The following is a 19,561-nucleotide window of genomic DNA, read 5'->3' as shown; positions in this document are numbered from 1 at the left end:
CTCTGCTGTGTGAATCACCGTGGAGGTGGGTCCTCCAGCCTCAGTCAAGCCTTCAGATGACTGCAGCCCCAACTGACACCTTGATTCCATCCTTGTGAGAAACCCTGGGCCAGAACCACCCAGTGAAAATGCTCCCTGATTCCTGACTCTCAAAAATTGAGTGTGATAATAAATTTAGGCTGTTAAATTTTCAGCAATTTGTCACACAGCAATAGATGACTAATACAGGGGATCTAGGGTAAGACCCAGAAAGCTGTAGATTTGCTCAGGGACTTATCTGCTGGTAATTTTCTGTGGGCAAAGCTGGGAAAGTCTGTGGGGGGTGTGTGTGTGTGTGTGGTGTGAGAATCAAAGCCCCTCCACTGCGTGGATCCTGACGGGGAATGGAGATCAGAGGTGAAGACCCCCACTGCCGGCAGCCTCTAAGAGCTTATGTCTCAGCTGGGCCCTGGAGGCCAGGAATGCTTGTTCCTGCAAGAGGGAAAGCCCTGGAATATGAAACCTGAGTGGGACCTTGGTCTGACAACTTTCAAAATTTGTTTAGTAGTGGGACCATCTCTTCAAATGAAACCATTTGCAGAAATCTGGTTTAGAGACACAGACAGAGCAGTTCTGGGTGAGCCTTAGTGGGGGTCCCCTCGAGTCGGCTTCTATAACCAACCCACTCCCCACCCCAGCAGCAGCCCTGAGGCACCTCTGGAAAACTCCAGAGCATCACAATTTGCAAACCTCTGATCTGTTCTAACAGTGTCATTTTACTGATGAGTAAACTGAGGCCCAAGGGGGGAGGTCACATGGCATGTCCATGGCAGACGCCAAGAATCTGATTCTCATGCCCTCGGATGCGATCTCTCTACACTCCTTGGGAAGCCACTCAGGGTAGGGATGGGGTACAGGAAATTGCTCCCTCTCCCACCTCCTAACAAAAGGGGACCCCATAGCCTGTCCACCACCAGAGGGAGCACCTTCTATGTGCCTGGCAGTGTTCCCAGTGCTTCACGTGAGTCCATGTTTTCAATCTTCCCAACCATCCTAGGAAGCAATTACTGTTACTGTCCCATTTTACACAGGAGGACACGGAGGTGGAGTCAGTAACTCGCCCGACTCCCTGGCTAGTCAGTGGCAGGGCCCGGATTCCATGGGGTCCAGACACCAAGCCCTTAACGCCTGCACTCTGCTGCCTCCCCCCAAGTAAGGGCCCAGCTCTCTTCTCCCTTCTAGTGGGAATGAAAGGCCCTCTGCTCCCCGAGGGGCTGGAAGAAGTAGTCAGACCTGTTACTTTTCCAGCCAGGATGCCCCAGGCTTCCAGCTCAAAGGCCACTGGGGGTCAACACCTCACTAGGGAAGGGGGCTGCTCCCCCAGATCAGTGTCTCTCAAATGTATTTTTTTCTATCAGTGATGGATGCGGCAGGTGTCTAGGAGCAGAGCGGTAAGTAGTGATTTTGGAGTACTTAACCTTTTCTCTTTTGCACGAGGGCTAGCTTTGTATTAGCTGTGATAATTTAATACAGATCCAGGCCAAAGGGTAATTCGTAAGCAGACACTCCATGCCTTTGACCTTCATACCATGGCCCACGCCCTGTTGATTATTTTTCTCTCAGACATGGGGAAGTTGTAAGAACGGTACAGAGAACCTCCCTGCGCTCCGCCCTCAGATTCCCTGACTGTTAGCACTGCACCACATTTGCCCCCTCTCCATCCCTGGGTCTGTACACCCATTATCAGCCATCTTTTTCTAAACCATTTGAGGATAAGCTGCAGACATGAGGCCATATATCCGTCAAATATTCCAGTGTGTAGTTTTCAAAACCAAGGATGTTCACCGACATAAACATCATACAGCCCCCAAGTCAGGGCACTTTTATCCAGGAAACACTGCTGCCTGCCCCCCACAGACCCCAATTCACATTCTCCGATGGTCCAACAGGTCTCTATTTCTTCCTGGTCCAGGATCTCAGAAAGGAACCCGTGTTACATTTAGCTGTCTGCCCCTTGGATCCTCTCCAATCTGGAAGATTCCTCAGTCTTTCCCTGTCTTTCATGTCCAAACAGTTTTAGAGAATGGTCCTCCCACTGGGGTCCTCATGACCAGATGCAGGCTGTGCTTTCTTGGCAGGAACCCCCCAGAAACGACGCTGGGCTTTCTCTGTGCAGCACATCGGGGGCGCATGGTGTCTACCCATCCCACGCTAGTGATGTTAACCTCGATCACCCGGTCAGGTTGGAGTCGGCCAGGTTTCTCCACCATAAAGTCACCACATCCCCCCCTTGTAATGAGGTGAGCCCTACGTGTGCCCTAGTCTGGCACCCAGAGAGTTTCCAGTCGCAACGCAGGGAGGAGTCTAAACAGAGCCTAGTGGGCTCAGTAAGTTAAGGGGAAAGAGTTTAAAATTCAAGGAGTCCAAGGCCACTAGAAGTTGGAAGGCAGCGTACCAGGGAGGAGAAAGCTGCTCAGAGAAAGAAATCCAGAAAATACATGCCCTCAGTCTGCGGCTGAGCACCCATATGTGCGTGTGTATAAAGAAACTTCCAGGACTGGTGAAAAGCTACCTGCGAGGAACAGATGGAACGATCCCCTGAAATCACACACGGCTGGAAATAGTTCGTATTCCCAGCAGACAGGGTGGAAATACCTCTAGGAACACAGGGCATCAGGTGGCAACTTCAGAAGGGTACCGCCTCAGTAGTAAAGCAAGATTTTCCCTCAATTAAATGTTTCCCCCCTAACAAAACTTAAAGAGCAAGCCTTGAAAAGATCAAACTGTTTTGAAGTAACTGTGTTCTGGAATAAAGTTCAAAATATTTAAATGAGTAATAATAATATTTTAAAATAGCTGGCATCCAACAATGCCAAATTCCTAATATCTTGCATCTAATATAAAATTACCAAGCATGCAAGGGAAAATATGATCCACACCCAAGGGAAAGATCGGTGAACAGTAACAGACTTTGAAATGACAGGGATGACAGAATTAGCAGGGAGTCATTAAAACATCTATCATAAAATATTCCATACATTTAAGAAGATAGGGGAAAGCATGAGCATAAAGAGGAGAGAAATGGAAAATAAATACAAAAAAAATCATGCTGAACTTCTAGAGTTGAGCAATACAGTATCTGAAATGAAAAATATACAGGACGGGATTAACAGTAGATTAGACGCTGCGAGAAAAGATGAGTGAACTTGAAGACATAGCAATAGAAACTATCCAAAATGTAACACAGAAGAAAGACTGGACAAAAAATAAAAAAGCCAGCAGAGCTTTGGTGAGCTATGGAAACCTGTAAAGAAGCAGAGCATGCATATATTTGGAATTGCAGGGGGTGAGTTCTGGGGGAAGTGAGGGGGATAATGGCTGAAATGTTTCCAAATTTGATGACACTACAAACCTACCGATCCAAGAAGCTCAATAAACTCCAAGTGGAAGAAACACAAGGAAAAGTCGGCCCAAGTCACATCCTCAACAGACTGCTGAGGCTTTCCCCGTGCATCCTATTGCCCCCCATGGGTAAGCGCAGGCATGGACACCGAACAAAAAAGAGGGAAACACCCAGAGGGAGTGGGAAGAGAAGAGCGGATGCAGGTGACAGTGTAAGAGAGACTCAGAAGAGAGAAGGAAACGGCGACGGGGTGAGTGTGGTGGCAGCTCACCGCAGGGCAGGCTGTCACCGAGGAGGGTCTGCTGCTCCCTCCTCTCAGAGGCCCAACCTCATTCCTGGAAGCAGCTACTTCCTACTGCTTCTGCTCAGAAGCATCCAGCACTGGAGGCATCTAAGGACCTAGATTTGCTGTCTCTTTGCTGAATAAATCCTCTTGTCCTGGATTCAGGGGCAGGAGCCCAATCACTGACAAAATCAGCAAGAACAGCAGACACCTGGAGGCTGGCACGACGCCTCCACCTTTCAAAGGCTTGAAAATAGCCCTGACCACATTCAAAACCGCGGCAGCCCTGCCAGTCCCACCGGAACACACTGCAGGACGCGTCACCTCAGAGGTTTCAGGTCAAGGGGCAGAAGCTTCCAGGTGTGCTGAGTGGCTAGGGCATGGGCCGTTTCCTCTCTGGGGGGTGTCAGGTCCGCCACCTGCAGCACAGCTGAGAGTGGGCGGCCGCACACACATCACAGGGGGGCACTCTGCACCAAGGCAGGTCCGCACCCCAGCCCACCTGCCACTGCAGTACATCCAGTCAGACCCTGCTGGACCAAGGGGCCCCGCCCAGGCCGAGGGCAGAGGGAGAGGGTGCTGTTGGAGACTCCGCCCCTGCACCTACCTGCCAGGCCGGGAGGACCTTCTCGATATCATTCAGGTTGATTCCATCCCCATCTTCCAACTTCCCTTTTCCACACCTGGACCAGAAAAGACATAATGGCACTGAAAGCTCATTCATGCATCCCGTCCCAGCCCAGCAAGCAGGAAGAGCAGTGATGATCGGGAGTCACCAAGTCCTGCTGTCCCTCAAGGCTGCAGAATCAGCCCTGTCCCACGGGGGAAACAGCCCTGGAGAGGCACACCCTCCTCCCCAAGGCCTGGCAACCTAGGCCTTTCCTTGAGGACAAAGGACTCTGTGCAGGCAGGAATGCTGAGACCAGCCTGGGGCAGGGAGGGCACCAATGCAACATCCAACCCCTAGGGACGCAAAAGGGTACCAGAGTTCCCCTTCATCTTTCCAGGCTAAGCTCCTTGCCGATGAATGCCCCACAGCCTGTCACAGCTCCTGCAAAAAGCCCACCATCTTGCCGGGTTACAACAAAGGGAAGGTGAATGAACACCTTGAACCGAGAGACCAAGCAACTTTCTCGAGGTCACACAGCTCCCAACGGGGCTTCTTCCCTCCTTGGCCTGACTTTTGGGCCAGTCCAGCAAGCCCGCTCAGGTACTGGTGCCGTGTCTTCACATCCCTTGTGGGTGAACGCACTTCCAGGCCAGAGGTACTGAGCCCGGTTCACTGGCAAAGGTCCACACCCACTGCATATTTAAGGGTGTGGACTCTGGATCCGGACTGCGGGGGTTGGAACCCCAGCTGCAGCCCTTACTAACTGAGTGCCCCTGCACAAGTCACTTTCCCGCTCCGTCATCAGTTTCCTCATTTGTAAAATGGTGATAATTACTAGCGCCTAACATCATAAGGGGCTGGAGGATTCGTTAACGTATTGAGGTGCTTAGAACTGTGCCCAGCATATGGTCAACGCTATATATAAAGGCATATGGAGAAAACATATTATCAAGGTAAATACAAGCAATAATTAAATAAAATTATAATAAAATAAAAGATAAGATAAATATAGTGGTGCCACTCCTATTACTGCTGTTGCTGTTGTTACGGGGGCGGCACGCAGCACAGTGACTGGTCAGCGTGGATTCCAGAGCCAGCCCAGCCTCGTGCATGTTCCTCAGTTTTTCTGGGTCTCCTAGTTTCCTCATCTGTTGAAGTGAAGTTAATAACAACTCTCACCTCCCTGGGTCGTAGTGCGTTTTGGAGAACACAGACAAGCAGGACTGGACGTGGTGCATGCCCAGTGCACAGTCAGTCACTACTGCTATTATGTGCTGTTATAATTGGTCCAGGTATGGTGAGGGCTGCCTGATGGTTCGCGGCAGCATTTTCCAGCTCCGGAGTTGATGCAACTCTCAAATCTCAGAGTAATCAGTTCATTTGATCAAATATTTGCCAAGCATCTCTTGGGTCTGTGGCCCTGTCATCCTTTCTTGGAGTTGTGGGAAATTCCACGTGGCTCCTGCCCTCAGGCAGCTCACAGCTCTTATCCAGTCCTAAGACAGTCTAACAGGGCAGCGAGCCTGAGCACCAGTAGGGGGCAGCATGAGCTAAGTGTCATGAAAGTCCTATGGCCAGAGGAGCCCTGGAACCCCAAGGAAGAGAAATGGCATGGCCGCAAACCCCAGCTGGGCTAGGGTGGAAGGGGTGGGGGATATGATTGATGCCCCGTCCAACACGCTCATCTGTTCATGGGGGCTCGGCTGGGGCTGGGCGCTCCGTGTCACAGCACAGTGGCAGTGCTCTGTCAGGGGCAAGTGAGGGCGCTGCAGGACCCAGGGGGGCAGCATCCAGAGTGGTCTGGGGTGGAGGGACGAGAGGTGGGATGTGAGCTGGCCCAGCAGAGAATCTGGGAGAACATCCTAGGAGAGGGCAGCAGGGCAAGGCCTGGAGCTGAAGTGCAGGCATGTTGCCTGCAAGGAGGTCAGGGTTCTTGAGGCTGGAGTCAGGTGGGGGGTGGTGGTGAGGGGTGGGCCAAGGGGCCAGGTGGTGCTGGAGGGCAGGGCTGGAAGCACAGCTAGGTTCTGGCAGGCAGAGCTGGGCTGGGAGGACTGGAAGGGGACTTTTGCCCTCTCCGCCCCCACCCCGGTGATGATGTGTAAGGCCGCAGAGAAGGAGGTAGGGGGAGGTCTGGAAACATCCAGCAGCCTTTCAATTAACAGATCTGCCTGGTAGAGACAGGCTGGCCCGGGAAGGCACCAATTGCTCGCAGTCACTTGTTCTTGTGTGTGCCTTGGCAGTGGGGGAGGAGGGAACTTGGGGCTCTCGCAGGCTGGAACAGCTGACACCCCCCTCCCCCAGGTCACGTGAGTGGATAGCACACCTCTGGCTCCAACCACCCTCCCGCACCAGCCTAGCACAGCCCAGGCACAGCCTCTCATTCTCCCCTCAGCAGCCCCTAGGGTGGGCAGGGATGGCTGCTGTCCCCCCAGGCCCGCCCTGTCTGGGGCTCAGAACTCCCTGGAGGGACTGCAGGTTCGGAGGGCAGAAGGATGCTACAGACCAGCTGAGTCACTCAACGGGGTTGCCAAGGCAACAGCCTTCTCTGATTTCTGTCCCTTCCTGGAAACATGGGCTGCGGGAAGCCTTGGCAACCGAGAGGTACCCTGCTTCCGAGGGCTGCTGCAGTGGCTGGGCACGTGGAGCCCATCCCCAGCACTGCCGGACTCTGAGGGTGACGCGGTTCCTGGCTCAGCCACAAGGTGGCCACAGGATGCTGCACCCAGACTCCCCAGGAGCCTGGGAGAACCATAGGTCTGCGGGAGACACCAGGGACTGTCAGCAAATCTGGCAGCCTCCTCTGTCCTTCTCTGGCCTCTGCCAGGCCTTGGGGAGGAGGGTGTGCCTCTCCAGGGCTGTTTCCCCCGTGGGACAGGGCTGATTCTGCAGCCTTGAGGGACAGCAGGACTTGGTGACTCCCGATCGTCACTGCTCTTCCTGCTTGCTGGGCTGCCACTTAGCAAGTGGGTAAACTTGCTGGTGAGTGGGCATGGCAGGACAAAGGAAAAAGGAGGGATGGGGAGAGGATGAAGTCCCCTGGGAAAGTCTGATATGAATGATGGGCCTCTGCCCAGAAACAATACAGATGCACATAATTTTACATAAAAACTTAAGGGGATTAAGCCAATTCAGGGATACTCTGGTGTGATGGCCTGAGCCCTGGATGGCGTCAGATGGCCTTAAATCATGGTTCTGGTACTTTGGCAAGTCACTGCCTCTCTAAGCTTCATCGCTCTCATCTCTGAAATAAGGATGAGAGCATCTCCCTCCCAGCCCGTCGCACATACAGTGAGACCACTGCTGCCAAGAGAAGGGTGACCGCTGGGGGTGGAGGTGGCGTGGGGCAGAGAGTAGCAGCTGGACCCGAGAGATGCAGAAATGTAGCCATAACATCGGTTGTATCTGGATCTGAAGTGACTGGGAGACAGGGTGGGCAGGGAAGGGCTGGACAGAAAAATAAAAGCCACGAGTATAATTAAAACAAAAAACTGGAAAACAGCAAGTGTTGACGAGGACATGGAGAAATTAGACCCTCCTCCTACCGCTGGTGGGAATGTAAAATATTCAGCTGCTGTGGAAAACGGGGTACCAGTTCCCCAGGAAGTTAAAACATAGAATTACCATGTGTGATACTGTGATTTATTATAAGACATATTTGCTCTTCATCCCCAGTCTTGGCCCAGAGCTCCTAAAATCTTTGGAATTTCCTAAGTGAAGAGAGTGATAAGTCTTTTGTTATGTTCATGAGGTGAAATGTGGAAATTCCCTAGATCACCTGAGGATGGGGGCTGGTTGCCAGGGAAACCAGCCCCATGATAGAAGGGTAGGAACTTTCAGCCCCAACCCCATTCCCCATTTCCAGGGAGGGGAGAGGAGCTGGGGACCGAATCCATCAACACTGGCTAGTGATTTAATCAACCATGCCTATGTTATGAAGCTTCTCTAAAAACCCAAAAGGATGGGATCTGGAGAGTTTCTGGGCTGGTGAACAAGTAGAGATTCAGGGAGAATGGTGCACCCAGAGAGAGCATGGAAATTCTGCACCCCTCCCCCCACACTGCGCCCTATGCATCATTTTTATCTGGCTGTTCCTGAGTTATATCCTTACGTGATACACTGGTAGTCTCTTAAGTAAAATGTTTTCCCAAGTTCTGTGAGCCACTCTAGCAAATTAATCAAACTCTAGGAGAGGATTGTGGGAACATTTGATTGAAAGCCAGTTGGTCAGAAGCACAAGTAACAACCCTGACTTCTATTGCTATCTGGGGGTGGGGCTCTTAACCTTTGGATATGATGCTTTATCCAAGTAGACAGTGTTAGAATTGAGTTGACTTGTGGGACACCCAGCTAGTGTTGAAGAATTGCTTGTGTTGAGTGTTGGGAAAAAACACAGAATCAGAACTGGTATCAGAATTGGACCGTGTGACCCAACAATCCCACTCCCAGGCATAGGCTCTAAAAGAATTGAAAGCAGGGACTCAAATACTTACACATGAATGTTCATAGCAGCGTTATTCACAGTAGCCAAAAGATGGGAACAACCCAAATATCCATCAGCAGATTAATGGATAAACAAATGGTGGTACATCCATATAATGGAACATTATTCAGCCATGAAAAGGAATGAAGTACTGATATATGCTACAATGTGGATGAACCTTGAAAATACCATGCTGAGAAGCAGTCAGACATAAAGACTATATATGATTCTGTATATGTATGTCAACATATATATATACACATACATATACATATACAGAATAGATAAATTTGTAGAAAAAGGAAGCAGATTGGTGGTTGCCAGGGATAGGGTTAGGGGGAAGGGGGAAAGTAATTGCTTAATGGGTATGGATTTTATACTGAGGTGTTGAAAATGTCTTGGAACTAAATAGAGGTGGTGGTTACACAACATTATAAATGTACTAAATGCTACAGAGTTGGATACCTTACAATGGTTCATTTTAATGTTATGTGAACTTTACTTCAGTGAAAATTATTTTAAAAGGAAGGAAAGGAGGAAGGGAGGGAGGGAGGGAGGAAGGAAGAAAAGAAACCAGCCGTCTCACACCCCTGTGCCTGGCTGGAGTCACATTCGTGACCTGAGGTCAGCCCAGGCCCTGACACCAGCTTTAAAGGGGGAGGTAAATACTGATGCATGAACTCAGTAAAGAGTGAGAAAACCCCAGTAAAAGCCAGCACGACACCAGTGGCTCTTAAAGTGGGGGTCCCTCCATCAAGCAGCATCAGTATTTCCTGGGAACTTGTTATTAACGCAAATTCTCAGGCCCCACCCCAGACCTCCTGAATCAGAGACTTCAGGGGTGGACCCAGCGATCTGTGTTCTAATTGAGGTGAGCCCCTCCGCACTAGACGACTGATGAGCAGGGCCACCGTGAGTGGTCAGGAAGGGGAGCAGGCCGCGTGGCTGGAGGCGGCTGGGCAGTGAAGGGCGGAGGGATTCCCGAGAGAGGCCAGTAAACGTGCAGGTCTGAGCTAATGAGCCTCTCCGGACATCAGGCACCTGTGTGTCCCCATTGCCGCAGGGTAAGCTCCAGTATCGCCGCAGCTGTCCCCCACCTCACCGGCCCCTACGTGAGAGCCACCCCCAGCTGCCCCTTACCCTTCACGGTCGATGTGTGGCAGGGGCTGCTTGGGCGTGTGTCGGAGCTTCCGATGGAACTGGGTGAAGTCCAGCTTTTCAGGCTGCAGGTCCCAGGTGGCACCACTAGAGGGCGAGGGAGGGCGGGAAACGTGAGGCAGGTGGGAGACGAGCCCAGCTCCTGACGGGGATGAGGCCCAGGCACACCCCAGGTGGGGAAGCAGCTCAGAGAGAGGTGGGCAAGAAGAGGGGGCGCCCCCTGGCCACGGGCAGGGGTCAGGCTGGGACCCCTCACTCAGAATGGAGTCTGACACTTCAGCCCTGTGCTCACAGGCCAGCCTGCGAAACCCTCCCCTCTCTTCAACCCTGCTGGATGATAATGGACGCCTACAAAACACAAGTGCGGGCTTGACGCCTGCTCTGCAGGGTCCCCCTAAAACGCTTCAGAGTTTGTCAGTGGGGAATCAGGAGACCAGGCCTCACAAGTTCTGGTCCCGGGAGACCCACGCTGCTTCCATGCTGGGCAAGCCTGAGCAGGAGCCAGGGGCTTGGGGGCGCAGGCTCAGGACGGGCCAGCTCCAGGCCCAGGGGCGAAGCGGAGCCAGAGCACCAGGGCCATGCACGGCCTCAGGCCGTCACCCCCGAGGGGAGTGCGCACCGTGGCAGGAACCCATCTTAAACCCTTCAGGGGCACCGCCCCCACATCCTGAGGAACGCTGGCCAATACCTGCCCTTCCAACTAGCCCATCAGGAACCTTCTAGAGTCCAGAGCACTGACAATCTGTCCTTTCTTCTGGACCTCTCTCTGCAGCCAACCCCTGGCCTTCCATAACCGCAGGCCGGGGGTTGGGGGTCTGCTGTCTGTGCTTGGCTCTAACACAGTCTGCCTAACATCCGCCACAGGCCATTCTGCTTTGCACCCCCACCTCCCGGATCCCCACTCCGCTTTCTCTCCCTGTCCCCTGGGTGGACTGCTGGCCTCTGTCTCCCCTTCCCTGTCAGCCCTCTTCTCTCTCTGTCTCCTCCTCCCTTCTCCTTCTCTTTCCATTGGATGCCCCCCACCGTTTCCTTTCCTTCTCTCCCCTCTGACCTCCTTCCTTTTGCGCCTCACCCTTACTACTTCACCCCACTCTGTCTCTCCACTTCTTGATCAGTGAACTCTCAACATGAAGGTGGCCCCCAAAGACCCCTCAGGGCACAAGGACCAGTAAGCCGGGGCCCCAGCCAGAGCCACACACGACGGACAAGAGGAAGAGGAGCTTACCTGAAGGAATCGAAGGTGTTGGCAGCCCAGATATCCGTGCCCAGCATGTCCAGAGTGTTGTCTTTGCTGCCATTCTGGAAGAGACAGAGGATGAAAGGGGTGGTATTATGTGCTTGTCCAGGACACAGAACAAGTGGGCGGAAGGCCTCACCAAGGCCCAGTCCCGGAGAGGGCTCCAGAGGCCCTCCTGTCCCCCTCAGGTCATCCTGGGCGGCTTGGAGGCTGGAGCGAGCCACTGGAGTGAGTGTCACACTGGTGCACCCAGTAAGAGTCAGGAGCACCCCTGGCCTCCCCTAGGAACGGGCCCTGGCTTTGCTGGTGTTTGGCAGAGCTGTGTGGTCAAGCACAGAGCAGAGGCTATCTCCTTAAAGAACCACCACCACCAACCTGATGACTTCTCCCCTCCTCCCCAGACAAGGGCTCTGCAGAGCCAGGCACGCTGGAAAGCGTGTGTCACAGGCTGACTTCCTTTGGAGTTAAGCCCCACACTCCAAAATCAGGCATCACCAAGAAGCTTCCAGGGACCAACAATTCCAGCGATGAAATTTCTCTAAGTCAGCCCACTCTGGTCTTCATCCTCTGATGTTTCCTACATGATCCATCCCATACGCTGTACTTGACCCAGCTTCTATGGCCCGGCTTCTCTGCCCCTTGGCTGATGGTCTCTGAAACAGGTTCTCCAGCTCCCTGCCTTCACACCCGATGCCACCCACCCCGCATGACCCCCGCAGTCGCCTTTCCCTCACCACTCTCTTTAAAAACAAGACTTCTACCTCCACTGAAGCTGACAGTGTGCATGCCTTATGACTGAGGACTTCACTCCCAGGTACAAACACAGCCAAAATACGCACAGATGTTCACCAATTGTACACGGCGCAGAAGCACAGTGCAGCACTATTCATAATAGTGCCAAATCGGAAACCACCCGAATGCCCACCAACAGCTGACCAGACAAATCAAGCATGGTGTGTTCACATACTGGAATATTATACAACAGTCAGAGTAAACAAACTAAAACAACATGCAGAAACAAATAAATCCCACAAACGTCAAGTGGAAAAAGAATCTAGACACAAGAGTACCGGCTCTATGATTTCATTTTCTATAAAGTTCAAGAACAGAGATGGATGGTAACTGGATGGTAACTGGAAGGGGGCCTCAGGGCTTCCTGGGGGACTGGTAATGTCTGTTCTTGATCTAAGTGCTGGCTACACAGACGTATTTGGTTTGTGCAAATCCATTGACCCTAAATGCATGGTATGTATACACTTTCCTCTGTGTTATGACCTTCTGGTTAGATTCCTGGCAGCATCCCCAGTCCTTATATTTATATCATAAGATGACCTGTTCCTGGACCTGCTATATCTCAGATCCACTAGCTCAGACACTGGGCAAGCTTCTTTTGAGATCTTTCCAGGGGCTTGGGCTTGGGCAGACACTGAAGACACAAAAGTGGAGAAGTCACAGGTTTTGCCTGCAAAGAATGTTATGAGATGACACGCACGTGATAAATAATTACAATACAGTGTGAAACGTGCCCTGATTCAAGGTGCCACAGTAGGACCAAAGCACAGGCAAATTTCCTGAGGAGTAGGGAAGGACTCCCCCTGAGTAGGGGTTCATGGGGGTCAGGCTGGAGCAGAGGGAAAAGGAGAGAAGGGGGTCATCCTGGGAAAGGGGCCCATGTGTGGAAAGGGATCATGGCGGGACACAGGAAGGCATTCTGGGTTTGCACAGGGAGCCCAGCAGAATGTCAAAGGGCCCCAGGCAGGCGAGTTGGTGGTCTCCAACATCACCCACTCTCAGTCCTGGTCAGGGCCTACTGGGTGATTGTTCTAGGTTGAATTGTGGGTCCCCATTATTCATATGGTAAAGCCCTAACCCCGCAGTGCCCCAGAATGTGACTTTATTTGGCAATAGGGTCACTGCTGATGTAATTAGTTAGGATGAAGTCATTAGAATGGACCTTAATCCAAAATAACCGGCCTCCTCATAAAAGAGGAAATTTGGACACAGTGACAGACGTGCACAGAGGGAGAATGCTGGGGGAGGACTGGAGTTATGCTGCATAAGCCAAGGAACTTCCAGAAGCTGGGAGAGAGGCCTGGGACACAGCCTTCCCTAGCACGTTCACAGGGATCATGGCTCTGCCAACACCTTGATTTCAGACTTCTGGCCTCCAGAACTGTGACCTGACAGTACATTTCTGTTGTTGTAAGTCACCAAATTTGTGGTCAGAAGTCCTAAATCAAGCAGCTCTAGCAGACCAGAATGGTGGTCAATCACCCACCGCCCCGACACACCCCTTTGTGAGGGTGGTCCATCATGCCCCACCTCCCACAGCCAGCAGACAACCGCCTGTGACCTTCTCATGGTCTTCAGCCACACCAAGCACCACGGGGCCGGGGTCTCCCAGCTCCTGCAAACAGAAAAACCCAGGCCCGCGCTGGCTCGGCTGGTCTCTGACCTCCCGACACCGCCTTCCTGGAGCCGGCCCAGGATGAGTGCCCCCTGCTCTCCCCCCATGCCTGCCCAGCTGCAGACCATGGCCCGCATCACCCCAGAGCCTGCCAAGCTGAGCCCACATGGACACTGAAGTCTCAGGGCGAAAAGAGTAAAGGGCTGAGGATGTATGTGTTGGTTTAGATTCTGCATCCACTGAGCGCCTCCCACATACAAGGCACTGAGAACTGGGCTAGAAATGACCCCGAACCAGGCTCAATGACCCCATCTCTCTTTCTCCCAGTGACCAGAGACACCCGGCACCGTGGCCAAGAAGCCCCATGATTTGAGGGTTTGGTGTTGCTTCTAATTCTCATTTCCTTCAAGTAGGGCAGAAGCGGCCAGTGTCTCTCCTCCCTCACTGCATCCTCCCAGCACATCCTGACTCGCCAACACAGCAAGGCAGAAACCAACCTACTTCCCAAAGAGAGAGCAATGTGAGGGTGGGTCCCACCTTCTATCTGGAAGGAAAGCAGCGAACACAAACTGGCCAGTAGAAAGTTTGAGTGGCTCAGCCTCCCAGCAGAAGGGGCCCAAGTGCTCAGACATTCACAGACACCAGGCAGGAGGTGATGCGGGCGTGTGGGAAGAGGGGAGCAGTCAGTGGGGGGGGGCTCAGGGGACAAGGGACTGACAGGAGAGAGAAGCAGTGTGACCTCAGATGAGTCACATGACCTGCCTGGGCCACTTCAATAAAATGAGGGCTGGTCCCTCCCTCCGGCACCGCCTAACCTTAGGTCACTTAGGTTCTAAGTGACTGGAAACTTTCTCATGACGCCCTGAGAGCCCCCACAACCCTCCTGTGAACCAGCCACAATTACTCAGGGCTGCAAGCTTCTCCATGCAATGCCACATGGGCACCTCTACACACCTGCATGCATCTGGGTCCTCCCCATACCCGTCCATTCCCACGTCCCCATTATCCCTTTTGCTACTGACAGTGGCCTGTCACGTCAGCCTTGCTCCTCTCCTGCCCCATCCTTCAGCGCTTGGCTCCAGGAAGCTCCTCCGACCTCCCAAACCGTAGTCACCTTGCTCTGCCCTGAAATTGCCACCGGCATGGGTGCCCTGTGGCCGCAGAGCCAGCCTGCGGCAATTCTCGCTCCATCTTCTCATAGTGACCTCTCTCCTGCTCCAGGGCATGGACCTGGGATGGCAGGGACCTCTCCGGGTGCCCCAGAGCTCTATGCTCAGTGCCCAGGAAGTGCCAGCTGAATTGACACACACTTCAAGAGACTTTCACTGTCCTCCCCAAACACGTGTTCCCTTCTTTTCATAATGAGCCACGTGACCTCAGCAAAGTTACTTCACCAATTTGGATTTCAGATTCTTCATATTTAAATAAAGAGATCTTTGAGAGTGAAGTACCACATCCTGTAGATGGGCTTCTTCTGACTGGCACACGTGCTCCACCATCCCCTCTCCCACCAGTGGCAGACATCACTAATCAGTTACGGCATGATTTACAGTCCTCAAACTAGGCGACGACTCATGCTCTAGGATCAGCCCCTTTCTCCCTTCCTTCTTAGAGTTGCCTTATCACCCTACCCATCCCAACTCCTGGTGCCCTGCTTGCTTCAAATGCAACTTTGAGATTGCAGGGGTGATAGAGAGACTCATCTTCTATCAATCAACCCTCACAAGGGGCCAGCCCCCGCCCTCCTGAGATATTAACCGGCTCATTCACAACACCCTTCCCAGGCCTCAAAGATAATTATCAATGGGTATAACATTTCAAAATGACTTCTAAAGTAAAGGTCAAAAAAAAAATTAAACAAAGAAACTAAACCTTGTTTCCAAAGCACATGTTTGAGACCTCACCCAGAGTGAAGTTCACTTCCTCCTCCAGGAGAGTAACTTACACCCTCATCCCTGACCCTGTAAATACACAACTCACTCAGGCACCCACAAGCTCAGCTTACGTGGAGTGGATGATTGCTTTGTCATCACCCCCTTATGTCCATAAGAATGCTGGATCTCCCCAAGTAAGTTTTATTCCCCCAGTTCTTTATTGTGGTAAAATGCACCATCGTGACCATTTTAAGTGCACAGGGCAGTGCTAGTAAATACATTTATAATATTGTGCAACCATCACCACCATCCATTCCCATAACTCCTTTCATCTTGTAAAACTGAAATTCTGTACCTATTAGACACTAACTTCCCATTTCCTGCTCCTCCAGCTCCTGGCAGCCACTATTCTACTCTTCGTCTCTGATTTTGATGACTCCCAGTGCCTCATACAAATGAAACCATACAGTATTTGTCTTTTTGTGTCTTGGTTACTTCACTTGGCGTAATGTCCTAAAGTTCATCCATGACCCCAACTAAATTTTAAGCTCCTGGACTGCAGTTGCCTTCTGTTCTTGTGCCCCCACAGTGGCCAAGCTGGGCACACAGTAGGTCCACGCAGATGCCTGCCGACTGATTAAACAGACTCTGCCCTGTGCCTGCCCTGCTGCTTCTGTGTCTGAGAGACTGATTCACAGTTTAGGATGTCAAGATGGATTCACTGTCCTAGGATTTGAGGCTCCTAAAGAGTGAGGAACACGAGGTGGAGAGAGAAGGAACAACCATGAAAAAGGGACGGGACGGTCACAACTAAACCCAGGACTGCAAGCATCTCACAGGGACGAGCACAGTTCACCTTGAAGGCAGCTCAAGGGCAGTGGGAGGGCACATAAATCTCCCTCCTGGGCTGAAGGCTGGAGTCTGGGCCACCGTCCCTCATAGCTGGGAGGGGAGGTGGTTTACCATCAGCCCAGTGCCAAGAGCTGGCGTGCGTTTCACGGCCTGAAAGGAGGCGTCGCCCCCAGGCCAAGGGATGCTCCTGGGCACCTCAAGCTCGGCTGCAGCCTTTTCTGAAGCAGCTCCCCTGGCAGGGAGCCGACCAGACCCTAGGGCTCCCAGGGTCCAGGAACAAGGCCCCACTGGCTGATGGGTGGGAAAGAGTAACAGAGCGGAAGTTGCTAGGGGGGCGATGCCCCAGGCATTTGCCACAGGCGATACTCCGTAAAGGAGGCCACTGCGCCTTGCACGTGCTCAATGCGCTGTTGTCACCTCTGTTCAGAGGTGAGAAGCGTCTATTTTTTCAGTACTTCATACTTTATAGACTCTCTCCACACATTTTCCTCATTGAGTTCCTACAACTCCCGCCCATCCTCACCACAACCCGGAGAACTTGCTCCGGAGCTGACACAGATAACCTGAAGCCTATGTTAAGTGCTGAAGAAACTCTGAGACCACAGTGGTTCCCAGCAAAAGCCCTGCTCCTCAACCCTCCCCCCAACCCCGATCAGCTCAACCCCCTGGTTCCAGTGACCAGCATCCCTCACGCAGCAGAAGCCTCTGCTGTCACGCCTCCATTTCCACAGGGTGGACCTCGTTACTTCTCACCCGGATCTACCTCCCGCCTCCATTCCCTGCCCCGACACTGATTCTTGGGGCTGAGGAACAGAAGGCCCAGGACCAGCCCCTCACAGACCAAGGGGCTGGAGCCCCCACTTCGCATGGTCCTGAGGGAAAGAATAGCACAGGGACATCCCTGGAGGAGGCAACAGCCCTGGGCGAGAATCAGGACCCTCGAGGCCACTGACCAGGACTGCAGAGGGCCGTGGGCAGGACTTTGGCCTCGCCTGCTGAATATAACAGGAGGGTGACCCCCTACTGAGGCCAGGGTCCTAACACGGGAGAGGGCAAGTGTCTGGAGAAATCCACAGTGGAAATCTTGGTCACAGGAACGACTTACTTTTCATCACTCGATTTGGCACAATGAGTACAGCACATAGCAAGAATCTGGACCCCCCCCCCCCACCAGAGTCTGTTGCAATGGGATGTGACAGGCATATAACCACTGCATGTCGTCTTTTACCAGCAGGGGCTGGAGAAAGGGCTTGAAACTTGGAAACAAAGTCTGTCTCCTTCACGTCTCCACACAGAGAGGGAAGAGCCTCCCCTGCAGAGCCTTCCTTTTTGCCCCTTGTTGAAGCTGAGATGGTGAACCTGACAGTGCCCAGAGGGACTGGGACTCATGGCTGCCATGGGACTGAGCTGGGAACATAACGCCCAGTCCCAGTGCCCTCCAGCCCTGGGCCGCCAGCATCCAAACCAACCCTGGGGCCACCTGCCGGGTCATTTCAGGTCCAGCCAAAGCCCTTGGAGCTGTAAAGTGCCTGGATATCTCCCCTTCTTGAGTTTCTGGACACCAACCCTCAAACCTTGCCACCCCCAACCCACAGAGGGGAGAGGAAGGTGGCAGGGCTTGCCTTGTTCCTGGCAGCCCCGCCCCCTGCAGCCTTCAGCTCCTGGATGCTGGCAAAGCTCTGTGTCGGTGTCCGGTGTCTGTGAAGGGGCTCTGAGACCACACCCAGCCCCTGAAGGTACACGATTACATTCGTCTTTGGACAACTGTGCTCTTCCTGCACTCAGAGAAAACAAATCTTCTTTCTACTCACCCCTAGTCTTTCTCTCTGTTGGGACCTAACTAAAGAGCCTTCCTCCCTGCAGCTCTGCCATTTCCTTATCAGCTGGTGCCCCAAGAACCCACAGCACATCCAGTGCCTACCCTAGTGGTTCCTTCCCTTCCTGGTCTACTGTGTGCTCCCAGGGGTGTTCTAGAAACACTAATCCGCTGGCTCACAAAGGTCAATGTGCATCAGAATGATCTGAGGCAAGGAATGCTGGTGGTTTGAATTTAGTGCAGCTGAAGTGATCCGTGGAACGTGCTTTTGGAAACACTGGATCTTGAAAAGAGTTTCATGGGGGCCAAAAGTTTAAAGAGGCTCCTTAGTCAAATGTTTGAGCTAAAAGGGCTCTAAGTAAATTACTTTATTGCAGATTTTCTCAGTGTCTTTATTGGTCGTAGATGGATGTTGACTCTTCAAGAAGGTGGAAGTACCGTGTGCAGCACTGCCCAAAATCTTTTGGCTAGAAATCCACCCCACTGTTCCTTTTTATTCCACAGAGCATTTTGTAGGGCTCTGGTTCCCTTACACAAAACCCCAATGGAAAACAGTCATCTAAAGCTCTCTGTGTTAACCCTCTTCCCCAACTAGTCTGCCATCCCCTTGATGGTAGTAGCTCTGGCTTTACTTTTTTTTGGGTCCCCCCACCGATCCTAGCCTCGGGACCCAGCATCATTCATTAATTTTTTTTTTTTTTTTTGGAAGGACTCACTGAGAGCTCTCCACAAAACCTCACTAGCTTCTTCAATAACATTCTCCAGTTTGCAATTCCACAGTTGCCCCTGGTGACCATAAGCTTTCTTCTGAGTCGCACCCCTTCACTGGCCCTGAGGTCACCTAGCCCCTGCACCCCCAGGTTGTGGCAATGCCAAGGTTCCAAGAAGCCTTGTTAAAAACAATCATCCTTTTCAGTGGATCGTCTTTTTAGCACTTAAACGCTGCTGAATCCTTCACAACAGCCCCTTTTACTGGCAATCAGGAGGCCCCATGCCAGGGTGAATCGTGCTGTTCTCAGAACAGATCACAAAGGGATAATGAGCACTTTCAATCATGTAGAAAAAGAAATGGAAACGGCTTGCCCACGGGCAGGGAGATTGAAGCTGCCTCTGAAAGGGCCCCACTGGGTGCACAGCCACCCCAGCTCAGGGGAGGACAGGCCTCGGTTGATGACAACAGCAAACACTGACGCAGCACTCACTGCACTCCAAGCGCTGTCTGTGCGCTTTGCACCTGTCACAGCCCTACGAGGCAGATGTCATCACCATCCCCATTTCACTGATGAGGAAACTGAGGCTCAGAGAACTTGCCCTCATTCATTAGAGCTGGTTCCCGGGATGGGAATGCATACAGTACGGACCGGAGTTTATGCTCTTAACCACTGCACTATGCAGTTATATTATTTAAATAACTTCTGACCCCACTGTGGAGTTTCCCACAATGCAGGAACACATCCACATC

At 52.4% G+C, this 19,561-nt stretch overlaps 1 protein-coding gene across 9 annotated transcripts in view; it reads right to left on the bottom strand.

Annotated features, from left to right (window-relative positions):
- Window positions 1-19,561, bottom strand: part of CTIF (cap binding complex dependent translation initiation factor) — a 286,942-nt gene that overhangs the window by 173,991 nt on the left and 93,390 nt on the right. For all 9 annotated transcript variants that reach the window (XM_032470569.1, XM_032470568.1, XM_032470576.1 and 6 more), the window contains 3 exons: window positions 11,139-11,212; window positions 9,896-10,000; window positions 4,273-4,348 (listed from right to left, as the gene is read on the bottom strand). In XM_032470569.1, the coding sequence (XP_032326460.1) occupies window positions 4,273-4,348; window positions 9,896-10,000; window positions 11,139-11,212 (255 nt within the window). The remainder of the gene's footprint in view (window positions 1-4,272; window positions 4,349-9,895; window positions 10,001-11,138; window positions 11,213-19,561) is intronic.

This window comes from Camelus ferus, chromosome 30, assembly GCF_009834535.1.
Source record: "Camelus ferus isolate YT-003-E chromosome 30, BCGSAC_Cfer_1.0, whole genome shotgun sequence".
Taxonomy (NCBI): domain Eukaryota; kingdom Metazoa; phylum Chordata; class Mammalia; order Artiodactyla; family Camelidae; genus Camelus; species Camelus ferus.
Note: the sequence above shows the minus strand (reverse complement) of the source record. Positions and strands in the feature narration are given on the sequence as shown.